Here is a 25243-nt window from a genome sequence, read left to right on the forward strand (position 1 = left end):
ACAACAAAAACCAGGGTTTCAGATATATCTCAACTCTCAATGCCAGAGTACTCGATTAACATGAGCCAGGCCCTGGGTCCTATCCCCAGTCCTGTAAAAAAAATAAACGAATGTGAAAACATGTAATTTAGCAAGCGCGTTTAGTAATTTTGGTTGCTTAGGTAGAAAAGCAGTTGGTGTTTATGAAATTGTGTCTGGAATTTGCTTCAAAATAATGTTGGGGACGAGGAATCAAGTAGGTGACATTTTTGAAACCGGGCAGATAGTATTCGAATTTTGTAGATGTGTGAACATTTCATAATACGACGTGACGATGTCTACACAATATACTTAGTAAATAGAAATGCCATAATAACTTAAGACTCACTTCGTTCTACTCTTTCAAGGCAAGGGAGATATTCAAATAACATTTAAATGGAAATGAAGGTAGTGATTTGTTTTTAAGAATTTTATAAAACTCTCTGTGGGTGTCTCTTGAAGGACTTTTTAAAAACTATTCCAGTGATGTACGTTTTCACACTTGCCTACTTCGGGGCTCCCTGGAAATAAACTACAGGTCCCAGGATGCACTGCACGGTTGGTCTCCGAACCGGTCGCCCTCGCCTTATTGGAATGGGGATGGTGTCCGTGAGAATCTCCGACTGTGGGTCGGAGCGGAGTCTGGAGTCCGGCATGCATCTGCTCGGGCCTCGCGCGCGGTTCCCGGGCGACCTCGGGGCGCCTTTCTGTTCAGGCGTCCCCGCGGGCAGGCCCTGCGGCCCGGGGTCCTCCGTGCGGCAGGAGGGCTCCGGCAGTCCTCCCGCAAGATGGCGGCGCCGTTGGCGGTAAATTCTGGTGAGCGCGCCAGGGCCGTGGGGGGGGGAGAATCCACGGGGATCCACGGGCGCCCGCAGGGGCCCACGGGGCGGGGCGGGGCCTGGCTGTGCGTGGGGAGGGGCGCCCGCGCGGCGAGGCTCTTCCGCGTGGACGCGGCCCCGCGCCTCCCGGGTTTGAATGGCGCGCGGCGGGGCTGCAGCCTGGCCCCGGAGGAGTGCGGTGGAGGTGGAGGCCGGGCGGCGGGCCCGCGGTGAGTGGGGCGGGCGGCCCGGAGCCTGCTGCTTGCTTCTCCTCGCCTGGTCTCCTTCGTGTGCGTGAGCGTGTGCGCGCGTTGTGCGCGCGCGCGTGTGCGCGTGTATCTGTGTGTGTCTGTGTGCGTGTATCTGTGTGTCTGTGTGTATCTGTGTGTGTGCGTGTATCTGTGTGTGTCTGTGTGCGTGTATCTGTGTGTGTCTGTGCGCGCGTGTTTTTCTGTGTGCGTGTTTCTGTGTGGGTGTACGTGTGTATCTGCGTGTACGCGCGTGTGTGTCTGTGTGCGTGTGTGACTGTGCGTGTGTTTCTGTGTGTATCTGTGTGTGTCTGCGTGTACGCGCCTGTGTGTCTGTGTGCGTGTTTCTGTGTGTATCTGTGTGCGTGTGTTTCTGTGTGTGTACGTGTGTATCTGTATGTGTGTCTGCGTGTGTGCGCGTGTCTGTGTGTGTGTACTTGTGTATCTATGTGTGTCTGTGTGCGTGTATCTGTGTGTGTGTATCTGTGTGTGTGCGTGTATCTGTGTGTCTGCGCGCGTGTTTGTGTGCGTGTTTTTCTGTGTGCATGTTTCTGTGTGGGTGTACATGTGTATCTGCGTGTACGCGCGTGTGTGTCTGTGTGCGTGTGTGTCTGTGTGCGTGTGTTTCTGTGTGCGTGTGTTTCTGTGTGTATCTGTGTGTGTCTGCGTGTACGCGCCTGTGTGTCTGTGTGCGTGTTTCTGTGTGTATCTGTGTGCGTGTGTTTCTGTGTGTGTGTGTGTATCTGTATGTGTCTGTGCGTGTGTGCGCGTGTCTGTGTGCGCGCGTGTGTCTGTGTTTGTGTACGTGTGTATGTGTGTCTGTACGTGTGTATCTATGTGTCTGCGTGTACGCGTGTGTCTGTGTGTACGTATGTATCTGTGTGTCTGCGTGTGTGCGCGCGTGTGTCTGTGTGTGTACGTGTGTATCTATGTGTGTGTCTGCGTGTGCGCGCGCGTGTGTCTGTGTGTGTACGTGTGTATCTATGTGTGTGTCTGCGTGTACGCGTGTGTCTGTACGTATGTATCTGTGTGTCTGCGTGTGTGCGCGCGTGTGTCTGTGTGTGTACGTGTGTATCTATGTGTGTCTGCGCGCGCGTGTATCTGTGTGTGTGTACGTGTGTATCTATGTGTGTGTACGTGTGTATCTATGTGTGTGTCTGCGTGTGCGCGCGTGTGTGTCTGTGTGTATGTGTGTATCTATGTGTGTGTGCGCGCGTGTGTGTCTGTGTGTGTGTACGTGTGTATCTATGTGTGTGTCTCTGTGCGTACCTCTGTGTGCGCGTGTGCAGCCCAGCTTTCGCCAGGGTGTTGCTCCAGCCCTCCAGTCTCCGGGCTCTGGCAGTCAGGCCTGACGGCCAAGCCCGAGGCTGGAAGGAAGGAAGCTGGTCCCAGAGCGGGCTGTGGGCCGGGCACAGGGTGGGGGCTGTCCTGGAGGGGTGGGGGCTCAGCCGAGGCACGCCTCCCGGCCCTGCCTCCCGGCCCCGCCCGCACCTTTGTAACCGCCAACCGCGGTGCTGATGCAGGGGTGGGTGGGATCCTCCCCGAGATGCTTGAAAAGGCGGATGGAGTTTGACTTGTCACAGTCTCTGGAGTTCATTGCTGGTCGTTAGCGCAGAGGACACAGATGTCAAAACGTTTTGGACGAGGTGTGGCACTCCCGAAAACAGAGTTAGACACTTGATTCGTGAGTACAGTTTAGAGTCAGTGTAGCAAATGTTTACGGTGTTGTTTAGGATGACTCCTGAGTGTTTTGTTTTTAAACTGTTTTGGTACTGGTTCTGGCCACGTTAGAAGTGGCCATAGTAGTGAAAATTGCCCAAATTTGAATTTCGTACATTAAACCACCTCACAAGTGGTATGGTAAATTGTTCTGTAGAAATGAAATTTCCCGTTTATTAAATACGTCATTTTTTATGTATGCCTCAGCACTGGAACAAGCATTAGACTTGCTTGATCTCATTTAATCCTTTGATACCCCATGGAGTAATGCAGTTAATGTCTCAGATTTAATTTTGAAACAAAGACTTCCAGTGGTTTATGTCTCCAAGATTAAACAGCCAGTAGTTTTACACACAACTTCATTGATTTGTGACATCATACCATGCTTGCTTCCATGTTGTAGCTGTGCCACGTACATTTTTAGCACATAATATCCCTATGGTTAAACACAAACCATTGAGGCAAAGAGGCAGTTGTCAGTAGCTCCCAGGAATACACGTTGTACAGAAGAACTTCAATTGACAGCAAGAAAAGAAAGCATTTAAGAAGGCCAGGAGTCGAGAGTTACTTTCTTTTTATTTATCACCTTCGGGAAGAGCTTAAGCATCCATAAATGAGTGGACGATGAGTGAATGAATGGGGAAAACATGATGTGCACACGAAGGACTAATTATTCAGTACTAAAAAGAATACAGTCTTGTCACATGATGCATGTCAGACCTGTGAGGACATTAAGTGGAACACACCACATACACAACAACAGCAAAACAACTACACTTACCAAGTGCAGCTTCTGTGAAAAGAAAGCAACAACAGAAAAGTAGAATTAGAATGGCAGTTGCCAGGGGCTAGAAAAGTGACAGATGATAGTGATATTTAATGAGTGTAACATTTCATGAGTTAAAAATGTGTGTGTGTTGGGGGGCAATCTTGTGATGTAGCCTGGGTTGGCCTGGGATTAACTGTATCCTAGAATAGCCTTAAAGCACAGTATCCCTCTCTCGGTCTCCTGTGTGCTGCGTGGTTACTAGTTACAGGCATGAACCGCCAGGCCTGCCTTAGCATTTCAGTTTTGCAAGATTAAAAAAAGTAGCAAGCACTATGTTGTAACAGCTATGCAAATACACTTAATGCTGTTGTTCACGAGAATAGTTAAGTTGCTGTTGTTTGCCATGTTTTCTATTATTTCTGTAGCCACAACAGCTTAAGTAGTGTGGAAGGAGGAAAGAGTGGTTGACGGCTATAGAATTTTTATACCTGTTTTGGGTGTTAACTGCGTGGCTCACACTGTTGTGACCTGTCATGCCCACCAAGTAGATACATTCCCAAGTTTGTAAGCAGCCACCAGCACTGCTAGACAACCTGCAAGTATCCCAAAACATTAAAAGACATAAATTTGTTTCTCAAGCTGAGTAAATTATATTTTAAAAAAATACACATTATATATATTACCTTTCATTTGTTACTGGTAAAAGGATACTTACTAAAATTGGGAAACTGTGGATAAATCTTGTATACTTAGATATGTTGATGTGTTGATACTTGTCAAGGACTGACTAGCACAGTGTTTGATTTGTGTGTGTATATTTTTGATCTGTTATTGGCTGACTCATTAACAGGAAGAAAACAGAACTTTTCCATGTAATCTACCGATCTTTTACACTAATCAGGTGTAATACATAGACAGTCATTAGTTCTTCAGAATTCCTTTTAAAACACTTATCTTTTTCAATCATGTATGCATGTGTATGTCTGCACAGGAGTGCAGATGCCCACGGAGACCAGAAGAATGCATTGTACCCCCTGAGCTACCTGGATGGATGCTGGGAGGAACTCAGTTACTCAGGAGAGCTCTGAGTATTTGGCTACTGGGCTGTTTCTCCAGCCTCCTAGTCTATGTCTAGTATTTTAGGGCTAGGAGACTAATTTGTGTGTTTGTGTGTGTGTGTGGGGGGATGTATGTCTTAACTGTGTGGCCTAATCTGGCCTCAAAGTTTGGGTTCTCCTGCTTCTGAGGATTGGGATTACAGATGTGTTTGTTCCTTCACGGCTGTTTCTGCAATCTCTGTGATGAGGCTGTGCCCAGTTTGCCTACAACTTTTTTCCCTATAACAGGGATTGAACCCAGGCCTTTGAGCTCTATACTGAGCTCCACCCTGAGTCAGTTTTGAGATTTTCCCTTTGTATCCTGTGCCCACTTAGTTGCCAATTCTAATTTCTTTCTACTCCTACAGGCCTTTCCTAGTTTACTGTTCTTAACTTAGTTTAGCTTTCATTACCACCTTACCTATCTGTTAACTTGGCTTCCCCACACTTCCTATTCTACTGTCCATACCCTAGAATACCATTGTCCACCCTGCCAATTGCATGTTTGTGATTTGACTTTGTATTTTGTTTTTTGGGTCACAAACTACAGGTTGAACCTCACTTATTTGAATAGCAGAGACCAAGAATGTTTGTAGGTCTCTCTCTCTCCCTCCCTCCCTCTCTCTCTCTCTCTCTCTTTCTCTCGTGTACGTGGGGGTGTGGTTGTATGGCATGTACTAGTTGAGCAGCCCTGACCTATAGCATGAAACTTTTTGAGCCCTATGTGCTACAGTCTAAAGCTCAAACCTGTGCTGTCCTTTACCTTTGCAAAGAGAGGGCCAAGAATGTGTTCCTGGGGGACGTTTCCAGGGTCAAGGGGTCATCTTGACAGGCTCAGAAGTGACTTTTGCCAGTGTGTGTAGCTGTAACCAGGTTAGTTGACTTCTTTAATAAAAATTTAAAAAGACACGTAGGCAATCATGCATGCTAATGTATTGATGGTGGTAGCAGTATGTGTGCATTGGGTTCAGTACGTGTGCGTGGGTGCAGTACATGTGCGTGGGTGCACTATGTGTGTGTGGGTGCAGTACGTCGTGGGTGCAGTACATGTGCGTGGGTGCACTATGTGTGTGTGGGTGCAGTATGTGTGCATGGGTTCAGTATGTGTGCATGGATTCAGTATGTGTGCATGGGTTCAGTATGTGTGCATGGGTTCAGTATGTGTGCATGAGTGCACTATGTGTGCATGGGTTCAGTACGTGTGCGTGGGTACAATATGTGTGTGTGGGTACAGTATGTGTGCATGGGTGCAGTATGTGTGCATGGGTGCACTATGTGTGTGTGGGTGCAGTACGTATGCGTGGGTGCAGTGTGTGTGTGCATGAGTGCAGTACATGTGCATGGGTGCAGTACGTGTGCGTGGGTTCAGTACATGTGCATGGGTGCAGTACGTGTGCGTGGGTTCAGTACGTGTGCATGGGTGCTTGTGTTACTTTGTCAGCAGGCTTCACAGTAGAGTCACATGACATGTTACAGTTTGTTTTGAAATGGGATCTTGACGTCTTATCCAGGCATGTCTCAGTAAAGGACTTAAGCTATCTCCAGCTAAACTGACCACTTAGTTGGTATTTGTTACAAGTTTGTGCCACCACATCTGGCTGACAAAAAGCTATACTTTTAAAGATTGGCAAATAGGGGATTGAAGCAGAAGCAAGGCAGAGTTGGATGCTCTTCCTGATTGTATTGCCCCATCCACACCCTCACACAGAAGACCTGACACACCGCTCCCTGGCCTGGGATTGAGCCAGGCCTTTTTCACAGTGGACCTGCTTTCTACTGCCAAGATACACTTGTGGCCCCAGGCTCCTGTTCACAAGCTCTGTTAGTCTCCTAACCTTGATTGTGTTTGTGTGTGTTCCTTGAGTTGAATCCAAGGTCCCCCACGTGCTGAGCATTGAGTGTCACCCACTTAAAAGTCCTGGCTTGTTTGTCTTATTGCCTGTGGTTCCCCTTGCTGTGAGGTTTGAATAAGCAGTCTGGTTTGGTTCAGGTAGGCTAGATCAATCCTAACTTCCTCACTTACTACGGTATTTGCCACGTATTTCTAGCATCCCTAATTCATCTTCACAAACCTCAACTTGCTAAGTATGTACAGGGCTGTGTAAACCCAGCCCTGTCTAGGGAATAGCTAGGTTTAACTGTGGTGTGACTGGCTAAGTGTTTGGACAGTCTTGATTTTGTATTTGTAGAACAGAGGAAGATACAGTGCTGAACTCGGATTTTGGTGGTGGTGCACACCTTTAATCCCAGCACTTCTGAGGCAAAGTCAGGCAGATCTCTATGAATTCGAGGCCAGCCTGGTCCACAGAGTGAGCTCCAAGACATCCAGGGCTGTTATACAGAGAAACCCTGTCTTGAAAACCTCCTCCCTCAAAAAAAAAAAAAAAAAAAAAAAAAAAGACAGTCATTCTGTACTTAGGTACACAATTAAAGCTCAGTAAGGATTATCTATTATGATGATTTCATAAGAGTCTTTAATGCTTCTTTGCTTTTTAAAGTAGCCAATGTCCCAGCCCAAATAGTATGTTTTTCTATTTCCTAAACAAACATATTTTCACAAAGTCTGCTTTTCACCTGGGTGTAGGGAGAAGGAAAAGCACTTTTATTGGTGCCTGTTATGTGGAGGTATGATGCTGTGGGCTTCATTAAGTTGTTTCTTTTAAAAACTTGTAAACCGCTGAGTGTGGTGCACAAGCCTGTAATCCCAGCACTTGGGGATGTGGGGTGTATTTCAAACTGGCCTGGGCTATACAGACACCTCAAGAAACAAAACAAAACCCCCAAAAGTACACAAATAAACACACACACCCTAAGAACTATAAGCCTTACGAGTGGGTAATCCTCCTGTTTGTTTGTTTTAATTTAATTGTGAGTGTGTGTGTGTACCTGAATGTATGGCTATCTACCATGTTATATAGGAGCCTTCCGGGGTCAGAAGAGGAGTTAAGAATGTTTGTGAGCCACCGTGTTGGTGTAGGGAACCGAACTTTGGCCTTCTGCAAGAGCATCATGTGCTATATACCACTGAGCCAGCTCTTTAGTTCATGAGGTTGTCTTTTGTTTTTTGAGACGAGACCTCACTATGTAGTCTTGTTTGGCCTGGAACTAGCTGTGTAGATCAGGCCGGCCTTGAATTTATAGAGCTCCACTTGCCTGTGCCCAAGAGCTGGGATTAGGATGTGCACAGCCATGCCTACCTGTTCTGCTTTGTATAAAAGGAAACTAAAACTTGGTAGTGGTGGTGCACTTAGGAGGCAGGAGCAAGTGGATTTCTGAGTTTGAGGCCAGCCTGGTCTACAGAGCGAATTCCAGGACAGCCTCCAAAAGCTACAGAGAAAACCCTGTCTGGAAAAACCAAGGGAAACTAGCTCACAAAGGTTACAAAGTGCTCAAACCAAGTTCAGCTGGCTTTCCACTTTAGTTTTGGTTTGTGATTTTTTTTTTTTTTTTTGTTTTTTTTGGTTAGAAAGCAAGTTTATATTGTTGCCAAAGAATTCTAATAAACCATACTTTATGTATGTAACTTTTTATATTAAGAATGGACATTAATACCTCCTTTTGTAATTGTGTACTAAAAAGTAGACGGAGTGTGACTAGCATGTAGATGACATGGACTGTCTCATGCTGTTTTTTTTTTTTTTTCTTTAAGCTGCCAGTCTGTGGGGACCCTACAAAGACATTTGGCACACAGTTGGAAATGCTCTTTGGAGAAGACAACCTGAAGCTGTCCACCTTCTTGACATGATTTTGAAGAAACACAAACCTGACTTCATCTCACTGTTCAAAAACCCAGTAGGACATTTTCTTCTTTGCTCCTTAGATTTGCTTTTTGGTTTTTAGATCTTTTTAGTCACATTTGTTTGTTTGTTTATTATGTGGCGTGTGGGCATGGCATGCGGTGGTTCACATGTGGGGACAAAGAATAAAAGACAAGAGAAATCGCAGTGTTAAACATGTCCTTGAACTCTGCTGGTAATTCAAGCTCTTTAAAAATGCTGTTTTCCCAAGCCATTGCTTTCTTTTTATTTTTCATTGAACTATTGAATTTATCTCCAGGTAAGTGGTAAGTGTAGTGTCTAAAGATAATTTAGTAAATGCAGTATATATATCCCACAAATGCTGGTGGTCTTACAAATCCTGCCTCTACTGGTACACATAGCCTTCATTGATTATGTATTTCCAGATATACTTCTGAGTTTTAAATCTCCATAGTGTAATGTAAATTATATTAGCTGAGCTAATATTTCTTAGTGAATACACCATTAGTCTCAAGTAGAAAGGGACTGCAGTAGAGGGATTCAAGTTTGCAAGCTCTTCCCCTTGCTCTTGAGCATTTTTTTTGGGTTTTTTTTTTTTTTTTGTTTGTGGTATCTCACTCTCTGTTTCTAAGGCCAGCCTGGAATTTGGAATTCTATGTACCTGAGGCTGAGGCTGGCTTTTATCCTCTTGCCTTAGCTTCTGGAATGCAGGGATTATAGACATGACATGAGCAGTCATGTTTGTCTGACAGTTTTTCTTTCTTTTTTTTTTTTTTTTATAAATATACTAGGATGATTATCTAAGATTTGCAGTATTGCGTTACAAGAAGTGACTTAACTGCTTTAAAAAATGCAGCGTGTGTGTGTGTGTGTGTGTGTGTGTGTGTGTGTGTGTGTGTGTGTTTGCGCGCGTGCGCGCGCGTGCGTGTATGCATAGTGCATGAGTGAGGTCAGGAGACAACTTCTGGTCATAGGTTCTGCTTTTTTTCACTATGGGTTCTAGGGATTGAACTCAGGTCCTTAGGCTTGGCAGCAGGTTCCTTAATTCACTAAGCCATCTAGCTAGTTCGTCAATTTGCTTTTTAGTTCCTTTTTCTTTTTTTCTTGTTTGTGTGTATGTGCATTCTTGTAGAGATTAAGTCTTATGTCCTTGTTTATACTATGAAAACATACTGTTGAGTTGTTTTATGAGACCTTTTTTGTACTTTATTTTTAAAAATCTTTTTATGTTTGAAACAGCCTTGCCAAATTGCCTAGGCTGTTCTTGAACCTGTGATCCTAAGTAGCTGGAATGGGGGCCTGTTGCACCAGGTCTGACTTTGTTGTGATTTTCTTTAGTAGAAGGAGCCTTGCCTTGGAGCTGGGAAACCAGCAAAGCTGAATCTCCTGTCTTAGCCCTCCCCCTTGATCTCAAACTTAATCAGTGCCATTTCTGTCTTGGAGATGAGCGGGACTAAATGATTCAGGGAGTTCTTCAGGATCTAAACGTTGACAGTTTGTTACCTCTCAGAGACTTCTCTGTGTCTTGTGTGAATATTTCAGACAGGGAGTGTTTAGGAGGAGCTGATGAGGTAGCTGTGTGGTGGAGCACTTGCCTGCCGTGTGTCTGTCTGTCTGGGGTACAGCCCTACCACCACACACACAAAAGACTGTATAGAAAATGGAATCATATTAACCTGTGATTCACTTTCCAAAGTCATACTATTGTTTGTTAATGCAGTTCATATGTCCATTTGATTTACTGGTATGTGACTGGAAAAGTCACTTAGACATGTAGAAAACAGAACAGTATTGTTTGTGTTTTCTCTGGATTTTATAGTTTAGTAGAAAGTTTTGAGAAGGTAGTACTGGGTTAAAAAGTTGAAGGTGGCCAAGTGTTACCGCGTATCCTCCAGTTCTAGATAAGAGACCCTTAGTTTGTCATGTTACCAGGCTTCATTGTTTTTGTTTCCACCCAGCTTGGCCTTGACTCTGCTTGCCTGGCTCTAAATGTTAAAGTTAGGGGCATGTGCTAGCATGGCAAGCCAGTCTTCTGCTAAGAGTACTTGTAGGACCTCGTCTCCAATATACTATTTTCATTGCTTGGTTGTAATCTTGCCATTCTAGCCAAAAAACGTTCAACAACATGAGAAGATTCAGAAAGCCAGTACAGAGGGTGTCGCCATCCAGGGGCAACAAGGAACCAGACTTCTTCCTGAGCAGCTCATTAAAGAAGCTTTTATCATCAGTGACCTGTTTGATATTGGGGAATTGTCAGCTGTTGAGCTTCTCCTTGCTGGTAAGTTGACATTTGTCTGAAACTCTGATATGTATGTAGTATGCACAGCTAACTTAGAATTTTATTAAACAAATGGGTTTAAAATGTTTGTTCATTGCATGCATGCGTGTGTGCCTGAGTGTCTGTGTGTGCAGCATGCTCATTCAGGAGCTCTGGAGGTCAGAAGAGGGTACGAGAAACTGGGAACTAGAGTTACTGTGATTGTGAGCCACTTTGTGAGTTCTGGGAAGTACCCGTAACTGCTGAGTCGTCTGTGTAGCCCCCAACAGATTGTTTTTAAAGATATCATTTATTTGACAGAATGAGTCAAAATATTTAATTTGTCTTGGATTAAAGGGCAAGCTTAGTGATCCCAATTGTTCATGAACTGCCTTAAGCTAGGTCTCCACATAGTAATTTACTAGCTAAGATTAAGTTGTATCTCTAGAATCGCATGGCTCAAGGCAAGTCCTATCATGCAGTGAGTAGGAGGGCAACATTTACTGCTTTTTTGGAGTGTCTTCTGGAAGGGGCTTTTTAGATAATGAATGACTAGATGAAAAATTATATAATTTTAATAACAATACTAGGAAGAAAGTAAACTGGGCATCGGGGCATAGAGACATCGGGGCTGCTTAAGATAGTTCTGATTAGTGTGCTTAGTCAAGGCCCCTCCAAGGTAGGACATTTGACCTGAGGCCTCAGTCTTATGTAGATGCCAGCCACCCAGACTTGTTGGGGAAGGCTGGTAGAGGTCCGAGGAAATGCGTGTTTAGGGTGAGAAGATTTCTGAGGGTGGAGGAAAGTGCAGATTGTTTAGATTTTATTCTCATCGAAGTAGTAAGGTATTACTGGAGGATTAGCACAAGCATATGTAATGTAACCTCAAATAACTTCAAAATCAATTTGTGGCTGCTATGTGAAGATCACTATTTCCATAAAATACGCAGGTCATTAATCACACAGAGCCATGTAAGAAAATTAACAGTAGTTTAGCTTGTTGTTTAACTATACCAAGTGACCACTAAAGTCCTTTCTGACTGAAGAAAATTAATTAATGAAAACGAGGCAGGTAGTTTTCTCCTGTGTGAGGGGATAGGGGATGCTGACTTGACAGGCTTGGGTTTTAAATTGATTTCAGAATTTTGAGCTTTTTCCTGCTGGTGCTGGAGATAGAACTGGAAGGCTGATTTAACACACGTGCCCTCCATCTACTGTGTTCTGGGGACCGTGGGAAGACGTGTGAAAAATGAAGGCGACAGATAAAGCCTCGTTTATCGTAAAGGAGCTCAGTCTCATGGTTCAGGGAAGAGGCGGGAAGGGTTTGGCAGGAGGCATTGCAGGTTAGCAGAGTGGCATTGACAGGAGGGACCCAGGCATTTCCAAGAGTTCATGTGAGTGAAAACAAGTGAGCACAACACAGAAACTCAGGTGCAAGAGAGCTTGGAAAGGGGGGATTCCTTGCCCTTATTGCTGGGGTTTGACCTGGCGTATGGTGGGTGGCCCTGAGAGTCTGCTGAGCTGGGAATAATGCAGGGAGCAGAGGTCCTCAGAGGCCCCTTAACCCGGAGACTGCTTATTTGAATCAATTGTGGTGTAAGGATTTGTGTCTCATTTCAAATACAATTGAGCTTTATTACTGAACGGTCAATTCCTTTTCTAGGAGAACACCAGCAGCCACATTTCCCTGGCCTCACGAGGGGATTGGTAGCTGTCCTGTTATACTGGGATGGAAAGCGGTGCATTGCAAATTCTCTCAAAACCCTGATACAGTCTAGACGAGGGAAGACATGGACATTAGAACTCAGGTCTGTTTGCCATGTGGGACTTAAGGGGTTAATGTCAAATCACAATTTCCCATTAGCGTATACAGTTTCAGTAAATGGTGATCTCAGGTCAGGAATACACTGCACTGTTCTTTCCAGAATGGTAAATTAGTTTAAATCTGCCTTGTTTGCAAGTGAAAAATCACTTAGAGGTTTACTTAACTCCAGTGACTGAGAAAGGGTAAAAAGAACACACTATAATTCATTCTGGTTGTTTGTAGTAATAGGCTGCTGTCAAAAACAAATATTTTAGTTCATATATGTTTATTTCTTTTCATTACAGTCCAGAGCTGGTTTCCATGACAACACGCTTTACAGATGAGCTGATGGAGCAAGGACTGACTTACAAAGTCCTTACTTTGGTGTCACAGATTGATGTGAATAACGAGTTTGAGAAACTACAGAGAGAGAGAGGTTTGGGCAGTGAGAAACACCGCAAAGAGGTAAGGTTCTATAGCATAAATTCATGGGAGTCCTTGTCAGATCTGGAACAGAAGTCCTAACAGTTGGAATATTTGTTTCACTTAGGCAGAAGAAAATACCGCATCTCATCATCATCATACTCGTTAGCTTTTTTTTTTTTTTTTTTTTTTTTTATGACTCATCTATTTTATTTTTTGTGTGTTGATCATTTGCCTACATCTGTGAGGGTACCAGATCCCCTGGAACTGGAGTTGCAGACAGTTGTGAGCCACCATGTGGGTGCTGGGGATTGAACCTGGGTCCTCTGGAACAGTTGCCAGTACTCTAAACCACTGAGCTGTCTTTCCAGCCCCCTCCCATATTTATTTATTTGTGTGCTCGTGTCTGTCCGTCTGTCTGCCTGTCTGTGGGTGTTTAGCCTGCATGTACGTCTGTGTACCATGTATATGCAGTACCTGCAGAGATCACAAAAGGGCAGAGGATCCCCTAGAACTGTAGTTAGAGACAGTTGTGAGCCTCTGTGTGGGTTGTGACAATCAAACCCAGGTCCTTTGGAAAAGCAGTCAGTGCTCTTAACCACTGAGCCATCTCTCCAGCCCCCTAAAACAGAGGTTCTTATTTTGTTTTTTTTTTTTTTTGAAATAGGGTTTCTCTGGCTGTCCTAGAACTCACTCTGTAGACCAGGCTGGCCTGGAACTCGCTGAGATCCGCCACCTCGGCCTCCCGAGTGCAGGGACTAAAGGCGGGCGCCACCACTGCCTCCCCTGCCCCTGCTTTTGTTTTTTGTTTTTTCTTTTTGGAGACAAGTTCTCACTATGTAGTATTTGACTGGTCTGGAACGTGCTATGCAGCCCAGGCTAGCCTCCAACTGAGAGATGCACGTGCCTTGGGTTGAGGGCATGAGCAAGCACCCTATAGGAACGCTCTGTAACTGAATCGGCTGCTCTGCGCGTGGAATCGGTTTGCAGTTGTCCCAGTTGCTGTGTTACTGTCTGCCTCATCTGGGTCTTTCTGAATGGACTTGGCCACCACACTTTCTTAGGGATTGACGAGAGAGCTCTAGAATTTCTTCAGAATTCCAACAATCTTCCGATCACTCTCGGATTCGGATTAGCTTATTTTGTTAACCTGTATGGAAGATAGTCTGCATTTTGTTCTAGCAGACTTTGCTATCTTGTATCACAGTCGTGTTTTTGCTTGTAGGTCTCTGATCTCATCAAGGAGTGCAGGCAGTCTCTGGCAGAAAGTCTGTTTGCCTGGGCTTGCCAGTCACCATTAGGCAAAGACGACACCCTCCTCCTTATTGGACATCTGGAAAGAGTGACAGTGGAGGCTGATGGCTCCCTGGATGCAGTGAATCTGGCTCTCCTCATGGCCCTTCTCTACTGCTTTGACACCAGCTTCATAGAACAGGGCACAGAGGAGCGAGATGGTATTGCGTTTTTTATTTATACCTTTTGATGCCTGCCGCCTTTTTCCTGGAGTCTCACTATGTGGTTTAGGGTGTGTGTGTGTGTGTGTGTGTGTGTGTGTGTGTGTGTGTGTGTGTGTGTGTTTGTCTGTGTCTGTGTCTGTAAACATTTTCAGGAGTTAATTGTACTTAGGTTGCCAGGTTTGGCCGCAAGAAGTCACCACTGAGCTGTCTTGCCTTGAACTCTTGATCTTCCTGCTCTAGCCTTCTGAGTGCCCCGGGTTATAGGCATGCTCTACCACACCCACCAATACAGCTATTTTCACAAACCAAAATTTTAATTGGCAAGTGAACATTCAAGAAGGGCAATATTTTAACCTCCACAATTTAAATTTTCCTCTGTTTCTGTCTGTGTAACTCAGGTATCTTTGAAATGTTTTAAATGCCTGACATACATTTAGTTGTTGTTTTGTTTTTTGAGACAGGGTTTCTCTGTAGCTTTGGAGCCTGTCCTGGAACTCTCTCTGTAGACCAGGCTGGCCTTGAACTCAGAGAGTGGTCTGCCTCTGTCCTCCAAGTCTGGGCTTATGCGCCACCACCACCACCTGGCATATGACAGCACATTTTAAGGCTGAGGTCAGAACTCAGTTAAAGAGGGATTGCCTAGCATGCATGAGGCGGTGGGTTTGTTCCCTAAAGAGCGTTAGTAGTAGTTGTTCTGTGTTTTTTCTTTTTTTGTTTGTTTTGTTTTGAGGCATGCTCATTCTGTAGCCCTGGCTGTTCTGGAACTCTTTGTAGGCCATACTGACCTAGAATTCACAGGGATCCTCTTGCTTCTGCCTTCCAAGTGTGGGGGTTAAGGGTTTAGGTATGTGCCATCATGCTTGGCTTTGTTCCTGTGGCTGTCTTACATGGTAAACAATAATGTATTCATGAGTACACATGCCTAACTTTACTGTTTTTCACATTTTTAATCTATTTTATCTTGGACATAGTTTTCCTTTTTTGAGTGCAAAAATATATAATTTATCTTTGGAGAGCATTTATATTTTAGAATTCTTACATACAGAAAAAAGTGAGATCTTTTCTAATTTTTGCTATGTTTATGAAAATAATAGAAAGTTGTTAACTTAAAATTTAGGGTTATCTTTCCCTTTTAGTTTTTGTACATCTCATACTTAACAGTAATACGAATTTTGGTGTATCATACAATAGTATTAATTAGTCATAATTCCTTTTGAAAATGCTGTTTTTTACTTTAACATATTCCTGTGTATCAAAAGTGAGAATTTATTTTTGTTCCTTTTTGGTGAAGTGATTTATTCTTGTGTTTTCAGATATGATTCATCAGCTTCCACTGTTGACAGAGAGACAGTACATTGCAACAATTCACACCCGTCTCCAGGACTCCCAGCCTTGGAAGCTTCCTGGGCTGCAGGCCACTGTCAGGCTTGCCTGGGCACTGGCATTGAGGGGGATATCCCAGCTACCCGATGTAACAGGTAGAGTGTAGGTGATCTTGTTATGAGAAAGGGTGTGTCAGCAGCTAATGAAAGGTTGAGATAACTGCCTTGTGCTGCCATGCCTTGCAACATTTTTATATTCTTCCTTTAATTTTTTTTTTTTTTTAGATTTACTTTATGTGTATGAATGTTTGACCTGCTTGTATGTCTGTATGCCACATATGTGCTTTGTGTTCCCTGAGACTCAAGAATCCCATGGAGTTAGGAATGGTTCCTAGCTATCATGTGAGCTGGGGAAGGAACCTGGGTTTTCTGGAAGAGCAGCTAGTGTCCTTAACCACTGAGCCATCTCTCCAGCCCCAAGTGCATTTATATTCAAATATCAGATTTTAAATCAGGGAGAGAGGATGTGTAAATATAAGAGTCAGAAAAGACAAGTTCTGTTTGATAAAAATTTGTAAGCCAGGAACAATGTTGTATGCTAGCACTTTTAATCCCAGCACTCAGGAGGCAGAGGCAGGCGGATATCTGAGTTCGAGGCCAGCCTGTTCTATAGAGTGAGTTCCAGGCCATCCATGATTACATAGACTATCTCAACAACAACAATCCCCTCCGCCCCCCAAAAAACAAAACAAAACAAAACAAAAAAAACACCTTGTAAAGTAGTCCTGAGATGCACGATTTTTTTACTGTCTCAGAGAAAAACGTTATAGGTTATTTTTCTTTCTTGGATCTAGTGACAGAGACCTTTAACCTTCAGAGAAAGAGTTAGACAGAGTCACATTGATTTTGTTTCTTTTTTTTTTTTTTTTTTTTTTTTTTTTTTTTTTTTTGGGTGGGGGGATGCTTATGATTGCATTTCGAACCTTCTGCATGTGTTAGGTGAGGGAAGGTTCTGCCACCAAGGTACATTCCTAGTTCTTTTTTAAACAGGGTCTCATGTATCCCAGGCTGGCCCTAAACCACGTAGCTGAGGGTGTGCTTGAACTACTGATGCTCCTGCCTCTACCTACAAATTCTTTGATTATTAAATGTGTAACGCCACAACCAACTAATTGTTACTATTTTAAAATCTTTTTTTTTCTATTTTCATTCTTGATTTTGTTCACAAGCTTTTCCACATTGTATAAAACTAAAGATTTAGTTTTTTAAAATTCATTGTATTAGAAAGGAGACATTTGGATCAGTCAAAACATAGGGGAGTTGACTTAAAAACCTGTATTATTTTATAGGACATCCTGTTTTACTGTCTATGTTTATGAAATTAGAATCCTTAAAGTGGTTTGTCTTGTCAACTGTGCTAACTGGTGCCATTTGTGTGCTGGTTAGTGGATAAGATGCAGTTTAAGGCAAGAAGATCACAGCTTGTGAGGGTACAGTTATGGTAGGCAGTGCATGGCAGCAGAGTGGAGGGCTGTCGGCTTGTCTGCAGTCGAACCAGAGATAATGTGGCACTTGGCTATTTGTCTTTCTTTTCTTCCTAGCCCGTGGTACGATACCACATTCAAGGTCAGTCTTTCCTCAGGTAAATCTCTGGAAGGCAGGGCAGGGTGCCTCATACCTCCAGTGCCAGTGTTTGGGGAGCAGAGGCAGGCGATCTCTTGAGTTCAAGACCAGCCTAGTCTACAAAGTGAGTTCCAGGCCTGTGGTTGAGACGATGTCTGAAGAATCCAAACCCAAACCAAATCAAAACATCACGAAGAAAACCCACGCCAGTGATTTTAGTCCTGACGGTGACAGTTGAGTGACCCTGTGCCACTTTCTGTCACTTTCCCAGCCATTTCATCTTCTCTTCTTCCCCTGAGCACAGCCCGCCTTGCAGCATCTGTCAGTGCCCATCACTCACATCGTTTTACATTTTGTCCATCCGTGTTGTGCTCTTTCAAGGGGTTTGCAGAAACAGTCTTTGCTGTTAGGAGTCTTTTCTTTGTACAGTTTATTTTTTAAAAAAATTACAGTGAGTAGAGAGCTAATTAGATTTTTATATTCATGTACAATTTTTTTTCTTAGCTATGCATTTCATCTTTTTTAGTTTCAAGTCTTTAGTTCAATATTTTATGACATGAAGTTACCCAAATTTAGGTAGGTGTGTGATAATTAGATTTTTTTATAAAAACTTATTTGTGTGTGTACATGCATGTGCATGTGTATGAGTGTGTGTGCACACAGTGCCAAAGGACAGCTTGTGGGTTTTATTCCTCTACTTTTTGAGTCTCAGGGATCAAACTTAGGTCATCAGGCTTGGCAGCTGGTGACTTTACCTGCTGACCCATCTTCTTGCTAACTATGATAATCAAATCTATACTATAATTTTTCATGCCTAATATTTATTTTTTTTATTTATGCATATTGTGTGTCTATGTACATGTGTATGCAGAGGCCAGAAGAGGGTGTTGGGTCCCTTGTTACAGGCAGTTGGGTGCTATCTGACTTGGTGCTGGGAATTGAACTCTAGCCCTCTGAAAGAGCAGCAAGTGCTCCTAACCACTGAGGCATCTCTCCAGCTTTTCATTCCCGACCCCAAGAGTCACAGTAGAATATGCCCTAGAATAATTTGTAAGACTAGGCTAGGAACTGTGTGGTCCTAGTTTCTAGTCCCAGGTCTCGGTCTGCTTTAACCTGATTTGTTTTTCATGTTCATACCCTTGTAAGCTTTAACAGTCATGCTACTAGGGTTTTCTGTTTGGTGCTCGGCACTGAGGCTTTGGACATGTTTCGCATGTGCTCCTCTACTCAGCTTCATTCCAGTTCTAAGCATTTTTAAACTATAAGAGTTATTATTACTTTTTTTTTAAATGTGCACTGGTGTTTTGCCTGCATGTATTTGAGTGTATAGATGTCAGTCCTTTGAAACTACAGTTAACACACAGTTGTGAGCTACCATGTAGGTGCTGAAAATTGAACTTGGGTACTCTTGAAGAACAGCCAGTTCTCTTAACCACTAATATATTTTTTTAAATATTAGTACCACTATTAGTTATAGAAAAGATTTAAGAATATTGTTTTCTAAAATGTGGTGCATAGACCATGGAATATTTTTCAGTTATAAGGAAAAGTCATGACATTTGCAGGAAAATGGATAAAACTAACCATTATTATGATATGTAAAATACCACAGACTCAGGTTAATACTATTTTCTCGCATGAAAAAATTTAGGTGTGTGTGTGTGTTGAAAGTAGAAGGAACAGCGAAGGCAGAAAACTCTTAAGGGCAATCAATGGTATAGGTAGTGGTTCACGTGACATGCGCAGAGATGGAGTAAGGGCAGATGAGAACCAGCAGCAGAGATGCAGGGGAATGTACAGGAGTAGTTAAATGGGGAATGGATAAGAGCAAAGTGTATTTACACATACAAGAAAATGCAGGACTTTTAATGCTAAAGTGCAAGAATGATATACTTTGTTTACTAGTTCATATGCTATGGATAAAGAGTTTATTTCAAAACATAAAGTGAAACCAGAAGACAAATAAGAAGCCTAAAGAGATGGCTCAGTGGTTAATAGTCATGCAGCTCCTCTAGAGGACTTGAGTTTCCAGCTGCCATGTTGGGGATTCACTGCCTCTGAGTTCCTGCACTCGGTGACTAGCCCTCCATACACAGAGTTGAAAATAAAATACAAATCTTAAAAGGAAGCAAGAAAAAACCCCCAAAACCTAACTACTCTTTTACCTACCCTTATATATACAACTCATTGGGCAGAGGCTGAGGCAGAAGGTTTGCATGTCTAAATCTAGTCTGTCTAAGCTACTTAGAGGAACTTGTAAGAAAGAAAACCAGCTCATTTATTTTCCTCTTTACTGAGACTTTCTTCACTTATATTTGTAACCTTACTGAGGCACCAAAAATAGTCTTTCAGCAGCAGACTATGTATTTGGTATTTAGCAAATACTAGCAGTTTTATATTGAAGTCTCTAAGTGATCATCAGTGTGTGGGTTTTGTTTTTTTTTTTTTTTTTTAACCATGTAGCTCTGGCTGTCCTGGAACTCGCTTTGTAGACCAGTCCTTGAACTCACAGAGATCCAGCTGCTTCTGCCTCCTGAGTGCTGGGGTTAACGGGCGTGCATGCACCATTACTGTCTGGCCTTGAGTTTGTTGTTTTTTGAACTGTGGAGTGTGTGTGTCCGTGTGTCCTCTATAACTGCAGATGTCAGTGTATACATGTGCCGGCTGGAGTGCATTCAGTGAGATAGGCTTCTTATTGGCCTAATAGGGCTAGTCTGGCTGACCACTGAGTGTAAGGGATATACTTGGCTTTTTATGTGGATTTTGGGGCTTGTATGGGTCCTTGTACTTGCAAGGCCAGTGCTTTACCAACTCAGTACTACTTAACCCAGCAGTGTTTTCTGATGAAGAATGCAAGGACTACCCATGACGTATTCTTAAACTCTGACATCTGATCAACATCTCTGAATGAAACTACTATGTTGTAGCATTTCCAGAATGGGCAGGATGACATGTACCACTGGGTGCAGCACAGGCCTCAATGTAGAAAACTATATACAGCAAGTAAAGGACGAAACAAATAGTAGCGGGACATATGGAGGCAGTTTGTAGACTGTATGTAGTTCCCAGTTCAAAGTCTTTACAAAGATTACAAAGCCCAAACAAAGCCACGTAACTCCAAACAAAATCAAGACATTTCATAGCCCGGATGACACAACTATGTTTGATCACACATATTTGAAATTGAGGAATTATTTTTAAAGATAGGCTAATTGTGTTTTTCATTTATTTATTTATTTTGTATATAATGGCTTTTTTCCCTCCCAAGACAGGGTTTCTCTCTGTAACTTTGTAGATGAGGCTGGCCTCGAACTCACAGAGATCCCCTGCCTCTGCCTCCTGAGTGCTGGGATTAAAGGTGTGCATCACCACTGCCTGGCATTTTTAGAAAATTTTTTACAGTAACTTTTTGAGTTGTATATTAAGCACTTAAAGGCAGAGTGTTAATTGGAATTTTTGCAATTCTTAGTAGTGGAAAATTAGCAGTGTAGCTTAAGTGACAACGTTAGAAGTGAGATGGTGGCCGTGGTGAGGCTCATTGTCTGTGTATGGACAGCTCGGAAATTTCCAAATGTTTAAAAATCCCAGGCAGGCTAGCATGTGTCTTAAATTATGGTTTGTAGAGTTCCAGATTAGTGGAGTAACTTCAGCAGTCATGTTCACGTTTTGGTCTTCACTCATGGCTTTAACGTTGTTCCTGTATGAGCCAGGAGATTTTGGTGGAATTCAAGCCCTTGTATTGTTTTAGCATTAGCTAAATTAGCATTAGGTTAATGTTTGCATTAGCCATCTCTTAGTTAACAGGTCACTCATAGGAAGAGCAAGAGTTTGTTGTTTGTTTGTTTTGAGACAAGGTCTCACTATGTAGTTCTGACTGGCTGTGTAGGCTGCAGCTTGCTGTGTAGACCAGGCTGACCTGAAACTTGTAGAGATCCACCCACCTCTGCCTCCTGAGTGTTGGTACTAAAGGCATGCACCACCACACCCACCTTCATGTATCACCTGTTAGGAGGCTGGAGAAATGTCTGAATATGAGCCATTGGTCTTCAGTCCTGAGTTAGAACTTGAGTTAAAGACTTGTTGTCAGTTTGCTTTTTTATGTTTTAATTCTCTCTAGCCCTGGCTGAGTTCACGGAAGCAGATGAAGCAATTGCCGAACTCGCTATTGCTGATAACGTCTTCCTGTTCCTCACCGAATCTGTCGTGCTGTCTGAAAACTTCTGTCAGGAAGAGTTTTACATCAGAAGAACCCATACTCTCATTACAGACTTCCTTGCATTTATGCCAATGAAAGTAAGTGTAGTAGTGTAGAATGAGTATTGTAAGACAGTTGAAAATTTAACTAGCCTTATGATCAGTGACTAATAAAGTCAATACAGACTAAGATTTGACAGTGAGAGTTTACAAGTACAGTTTGCATGGTAAGGTGAAATAATATAAACCTTACTAATTGAAAAGATGTCTTCCAGAAGAAACATTGGACATGGAGAACACAGAAGTAGTGGGTTTTCCAGAAAGTAGTGGGTTAATGGAAATCTCTCCGTGGGTAGGTGATTACTGCTAATCTCCTGCTACCTTGGGCAGCAGGTAATCTAGTGCTGAGGGTGCCTTGTTAATGCTCTTGGCTCTGTATATTCATGTGGTCATGTGTTCTATGTTGTCAGAATCAGCCAGCTTTGACTTGAAATATTCAGGCTTACAAAATTGAGTCTGAGTCAGGTGTGGTGGCATACACCTTTAATCCCAGCACTAGGGAACCAGAGACAGGCAGATCTCTGATTTTGAGGCCAGCTTTGTCTACAGAGCGAGTTCCAGGACAATCAGGGCTGCTACACAGAGAAACTCTGTCTTGAAAAATCAAAAAAAAAAAAAAAAAAAGTGTGTGCACTGAAACTGTATAGGCTTTGTTTTCATTATTTCCCAAACAGTACAGAATAACTATATGTGTTATTTACATTAGTTGTTGTAAGTCATCTAGAGTTGGCTTAAAGAGTAGATGGGAAGTTATCTTAGGATCTATTTAACTACCTTGTTATTTTGCTTAAGGGACATGAGTATCCATAGATTTCTTGGTATGGTATGCTCAGGTGGTATTGGAACCAATTCTTCATGGATTTCAAGGGATGACTGTATTTTGATACCTGATTTGCAAGAGGCTTGGTGGAAAAATCTCCTTTTATAGATAGCTTAGACTTTGTATTCAGAAAGGGTAGACTTTCTATTTGTAGTACGCAGACGAACCTCAGCATGTATTTAAGGTGACATACGGATTAGGAAATGGACATAGCCAGGTGGGGTGGAGCAGGCCTGTAATCTGAGCATCTATTCATTGTGTTTGTCCTGTGGCCCAGGTACTGTGCTAGGCGTGAAGGAAACAGATAGGGCTGGTACATCACAGTGCTAGATCCCCCAAACCACTCTTTCCTAAGAAGAAAAGGACAAAGAAATGAAGTAATAAATGCCAAATGAATTAGACACTGTCTTCCTCATAGAAGAGTTTATAACCCAGCTGGAAAGATAGGTTTGAGACAGGGTTTCTCTGTAACAGCTCTGGGGCCTATCCTGGCATTCACAGTTTAGATCAGGCTGGCCTCGAACTCACAGAGATCTGCCTGCCTCTGCCTCCCAGTGCTGGGATTAAAGGCATGTACCACCACTGCCCGGTGTAGGGTAAGTATTTTAATGCTGTGTATTTTCATGTTTTTGTTTGGTTTAATGTATTTTTGCATTTTCCCTGAGTTGACTTTGGTCAGTGAAATATGTAGAAGTGTGTTGTTTAATTTTTAAATTTTTAGATGTCCTAATTATTTCTATCCACTGTTTCTAGTCTATTCCTTTGTAGTCAGAGTACATACTTTACCATATTGCTTTTCTGTTGAGGTGTAATGTTCTTCACAGCATGCTGGGCAATGAGTTTTGCTTGTTAATGCTGCTGTAACGTGTTCTGAGTAATTGGAGGGATGTGACGTTTCATGCAGTATTTGGTATGGTCCATAAGTACAGATGGCCTGCCCCAATGTTAGTAACATGTCCATTTAGAAACACTTACTAATCTCAACTTCTGTGAAGTGGAAAACTGTGATTACTTTTTATGTTTTACATATTTATTTATTGTGTTGGGTATATGTACAGCATGTCATGGTGGGCAGGATAGATGGAAATCAGGGCAGCCTGTAGGAGTTGGTCCTTCCTCCCATCTTGGAGGCTAGCAGGCTTGTGCAGGCGTTTTTACCTACTGAACCATCTCCCTGGCTCCCTGTGATCCTTAAGATACTATAATCGTAGTATTTTAGTGGAATTCCTAATGTAGTTTTCATGTTGCTAAAATAAACAGGGTGATGATTTCTTATGTAGTGTTACTTGTAGTTATCTAATTTCTTGATTTTGTTATTAACCAGTGCATAAGATAGATATTTGCATTAAACTTTGTCTAACATTACAAAGGTGAAGCAGCTGAAGAATCGGGCAGATGAAGATGCTCGAATGATTCACATGAGTATCCAGATGGGCAACGAGCCCCCCATTTCACTTAGACGGGACCTGGAACACTTAATGCTCCTGGTAAGTCATTCTCTTGGAGAGGTTTTTCGTTTTTAAATCTCTTCCATTATTTGTTCTTGAACTTCGGAAAATTTTAGCTAAAAATTCAGTACTAATGCTTTTTAATTTCTAATTTTTTTGTTATAAGCATTTCTTCATAGTTTTTGCTTATTCTCTGCAGATTGGTGAACTTTATAAAAAAAATCCTTTTCATTTGGAGCTTGCTCTAGAATACTGGTGTCCCTCAGAGCCTCTGCAGACTCCCACGATCATGGGCTCTTACCTGGGAGTGGCTCATCAGCGACCCCCTCAGCGCCAGGTGAGTTTTATAGCTCTCTGTTTATGTATTTATTTATTTTTTACATCCCAATCCCAGTCCTCCCCCTCCTCCCCCCCCCCCCCCACTTCCCCCAGCTTTTTATTTTTATTCTCTGGTTTTGTCATTGAAGAGTTTTGAACACAGACAATTAACTTTTAAAAATCATCACTTTTCTTTTATTTAAGAAAATTTGAATCCATCATTTAAGTTCAGATCATCTTGAATTTTATGTAGTCAGTCCTTTTTTTCATACTAGACATGCGACAGATTGTTAGAGATAGAAAAGCTCCTCGCCTCATATATTGCTTTTTGAGATTTTTTTTTTTTTGTTATAGTTGTCCTCTGTAGGTATGGCAATAACCAGTACACATAATTCTAACCAGGTTAGGGAAGATGAGGTGTAAACATTATAGACTTAGGGTCATCATTGATGACATCACGCCGGGGAGTCTTCATATATGTAGACAAGGACCATTTTTCTGTCTTGTTGTCTCTGTAATTTAATGTACAATAATAAATAAAAAGATTGTCATCATTTGAGATTTCATTTTTAGAAGCTTGCGTGCTGTACATTCATTATCCCCTCCCTGATGTCTAGAATGCTTGTCTCCCTTTTATTTTTACACTGTTTCTTAGACTTATTGTTTTGGCTTTTTCCCCCATACAGAAAAATTATTCTGTAGAAGGATATATTAAAGCTTTCCAAAGGCTAATATAAAAAATAGAATAATTATAATGTATTTCCAGTGTCCTAATTATATTGCCATATTTGCTTCATCTACACCTACACTTGTATCTTAAGGGATGTTTTAAAGTAAACAATTTACAGCAAGGCATTTACCCCTCAATGGTTAAATATTTTTCTTAGAAATAAGGATATTTTTTCCTACAGTATTATAAAACTATTCTATACCTAACACTTTACAATAATGTCCAGGAATCTGAAAACAGACTTAGTTTTTAGTTTTACATATGAGTAGTTGGGGGCTGGAGCTATGGCTCGGCAGGGAAGAGCGCTTGCTGCTCCTCCCGAGCAGCAGAGTTCAGTTCCCTGACCTGTGTCAGATAACC

The 25243-nt window shown here is 42.5% G+C and overlaps 1 protein-coding gene across 4 annotated transcripts in view; it reads left to right on the forward strand.

The window, feature by feature from the left end:
* Positions 1 to 647: 647 nt before the first annotated feature.
* Nup205 (nucleoporin 205) overlaps positions 648 to 25243 on the forward strand; it is a 69049-nt gene continuing 44453 nt past the window's right edge. Inside the window, exons 1-10 of one of the 4 annotated variants that reach the window (XM_051175896.1) lie at positions 648 to 824; positions 8319 to 8461; positions 10534 to 10705; positions 12348 to 12492; positions 12794 to 12953; positions 14137 to 14365; positions 15682 to 15846; positions 21431 to 21606; positions 23758 to 23874; positions 24035 to 24172. In XM_051175896.1, the coding sequence (XP_051031853.1) occupies positions 8411 to 8461; positions 10534 to 10705; positions 12348 to 12492; positions 12794 to 12953; positions 14137 to 14365; positions 15682 to 15846; positions 21431 to 21606; positions 23758 to 23874; positions 24035 to 24172 (1353 nt within the window). In that variant the 5' untranslated portion in view covers positions 648 to 824; positions 8319 to 8410. Of the gene's footprint in view, positions 835 to 2622; positions 2769 to 8318; positions 8462 to 10533; positions 10706 to 12347; positions 12493 to 12793; positions 12954 to 14136; positions 14366 to 15681; positions 15847 to 21430; positions 21607 to 23757; positions 23875 to 24034; positions 24173 to 25243 lie in introns of those variants that run through there. The other 3 variants (XM_051175892.1, XM_051175893.1, XM_051175894.1) reach the window with 3 other exon arrangements.

The sequence above is a fragment of the Phodopus roborovskii genome, unplaced genomic scaffold (genome assembly GCF_943737965.1).
Source record: "Phodopus roborovskii unplaced genomic scaffold, PHOROB, whole genome shotgun sequence".
NCBI classification, from domain to species: Eukaryota; Metazoa; Chordata; class Mammalia; order Rodentia; family Cricetidae; genus Phodopus; species Phodopus roborovskii.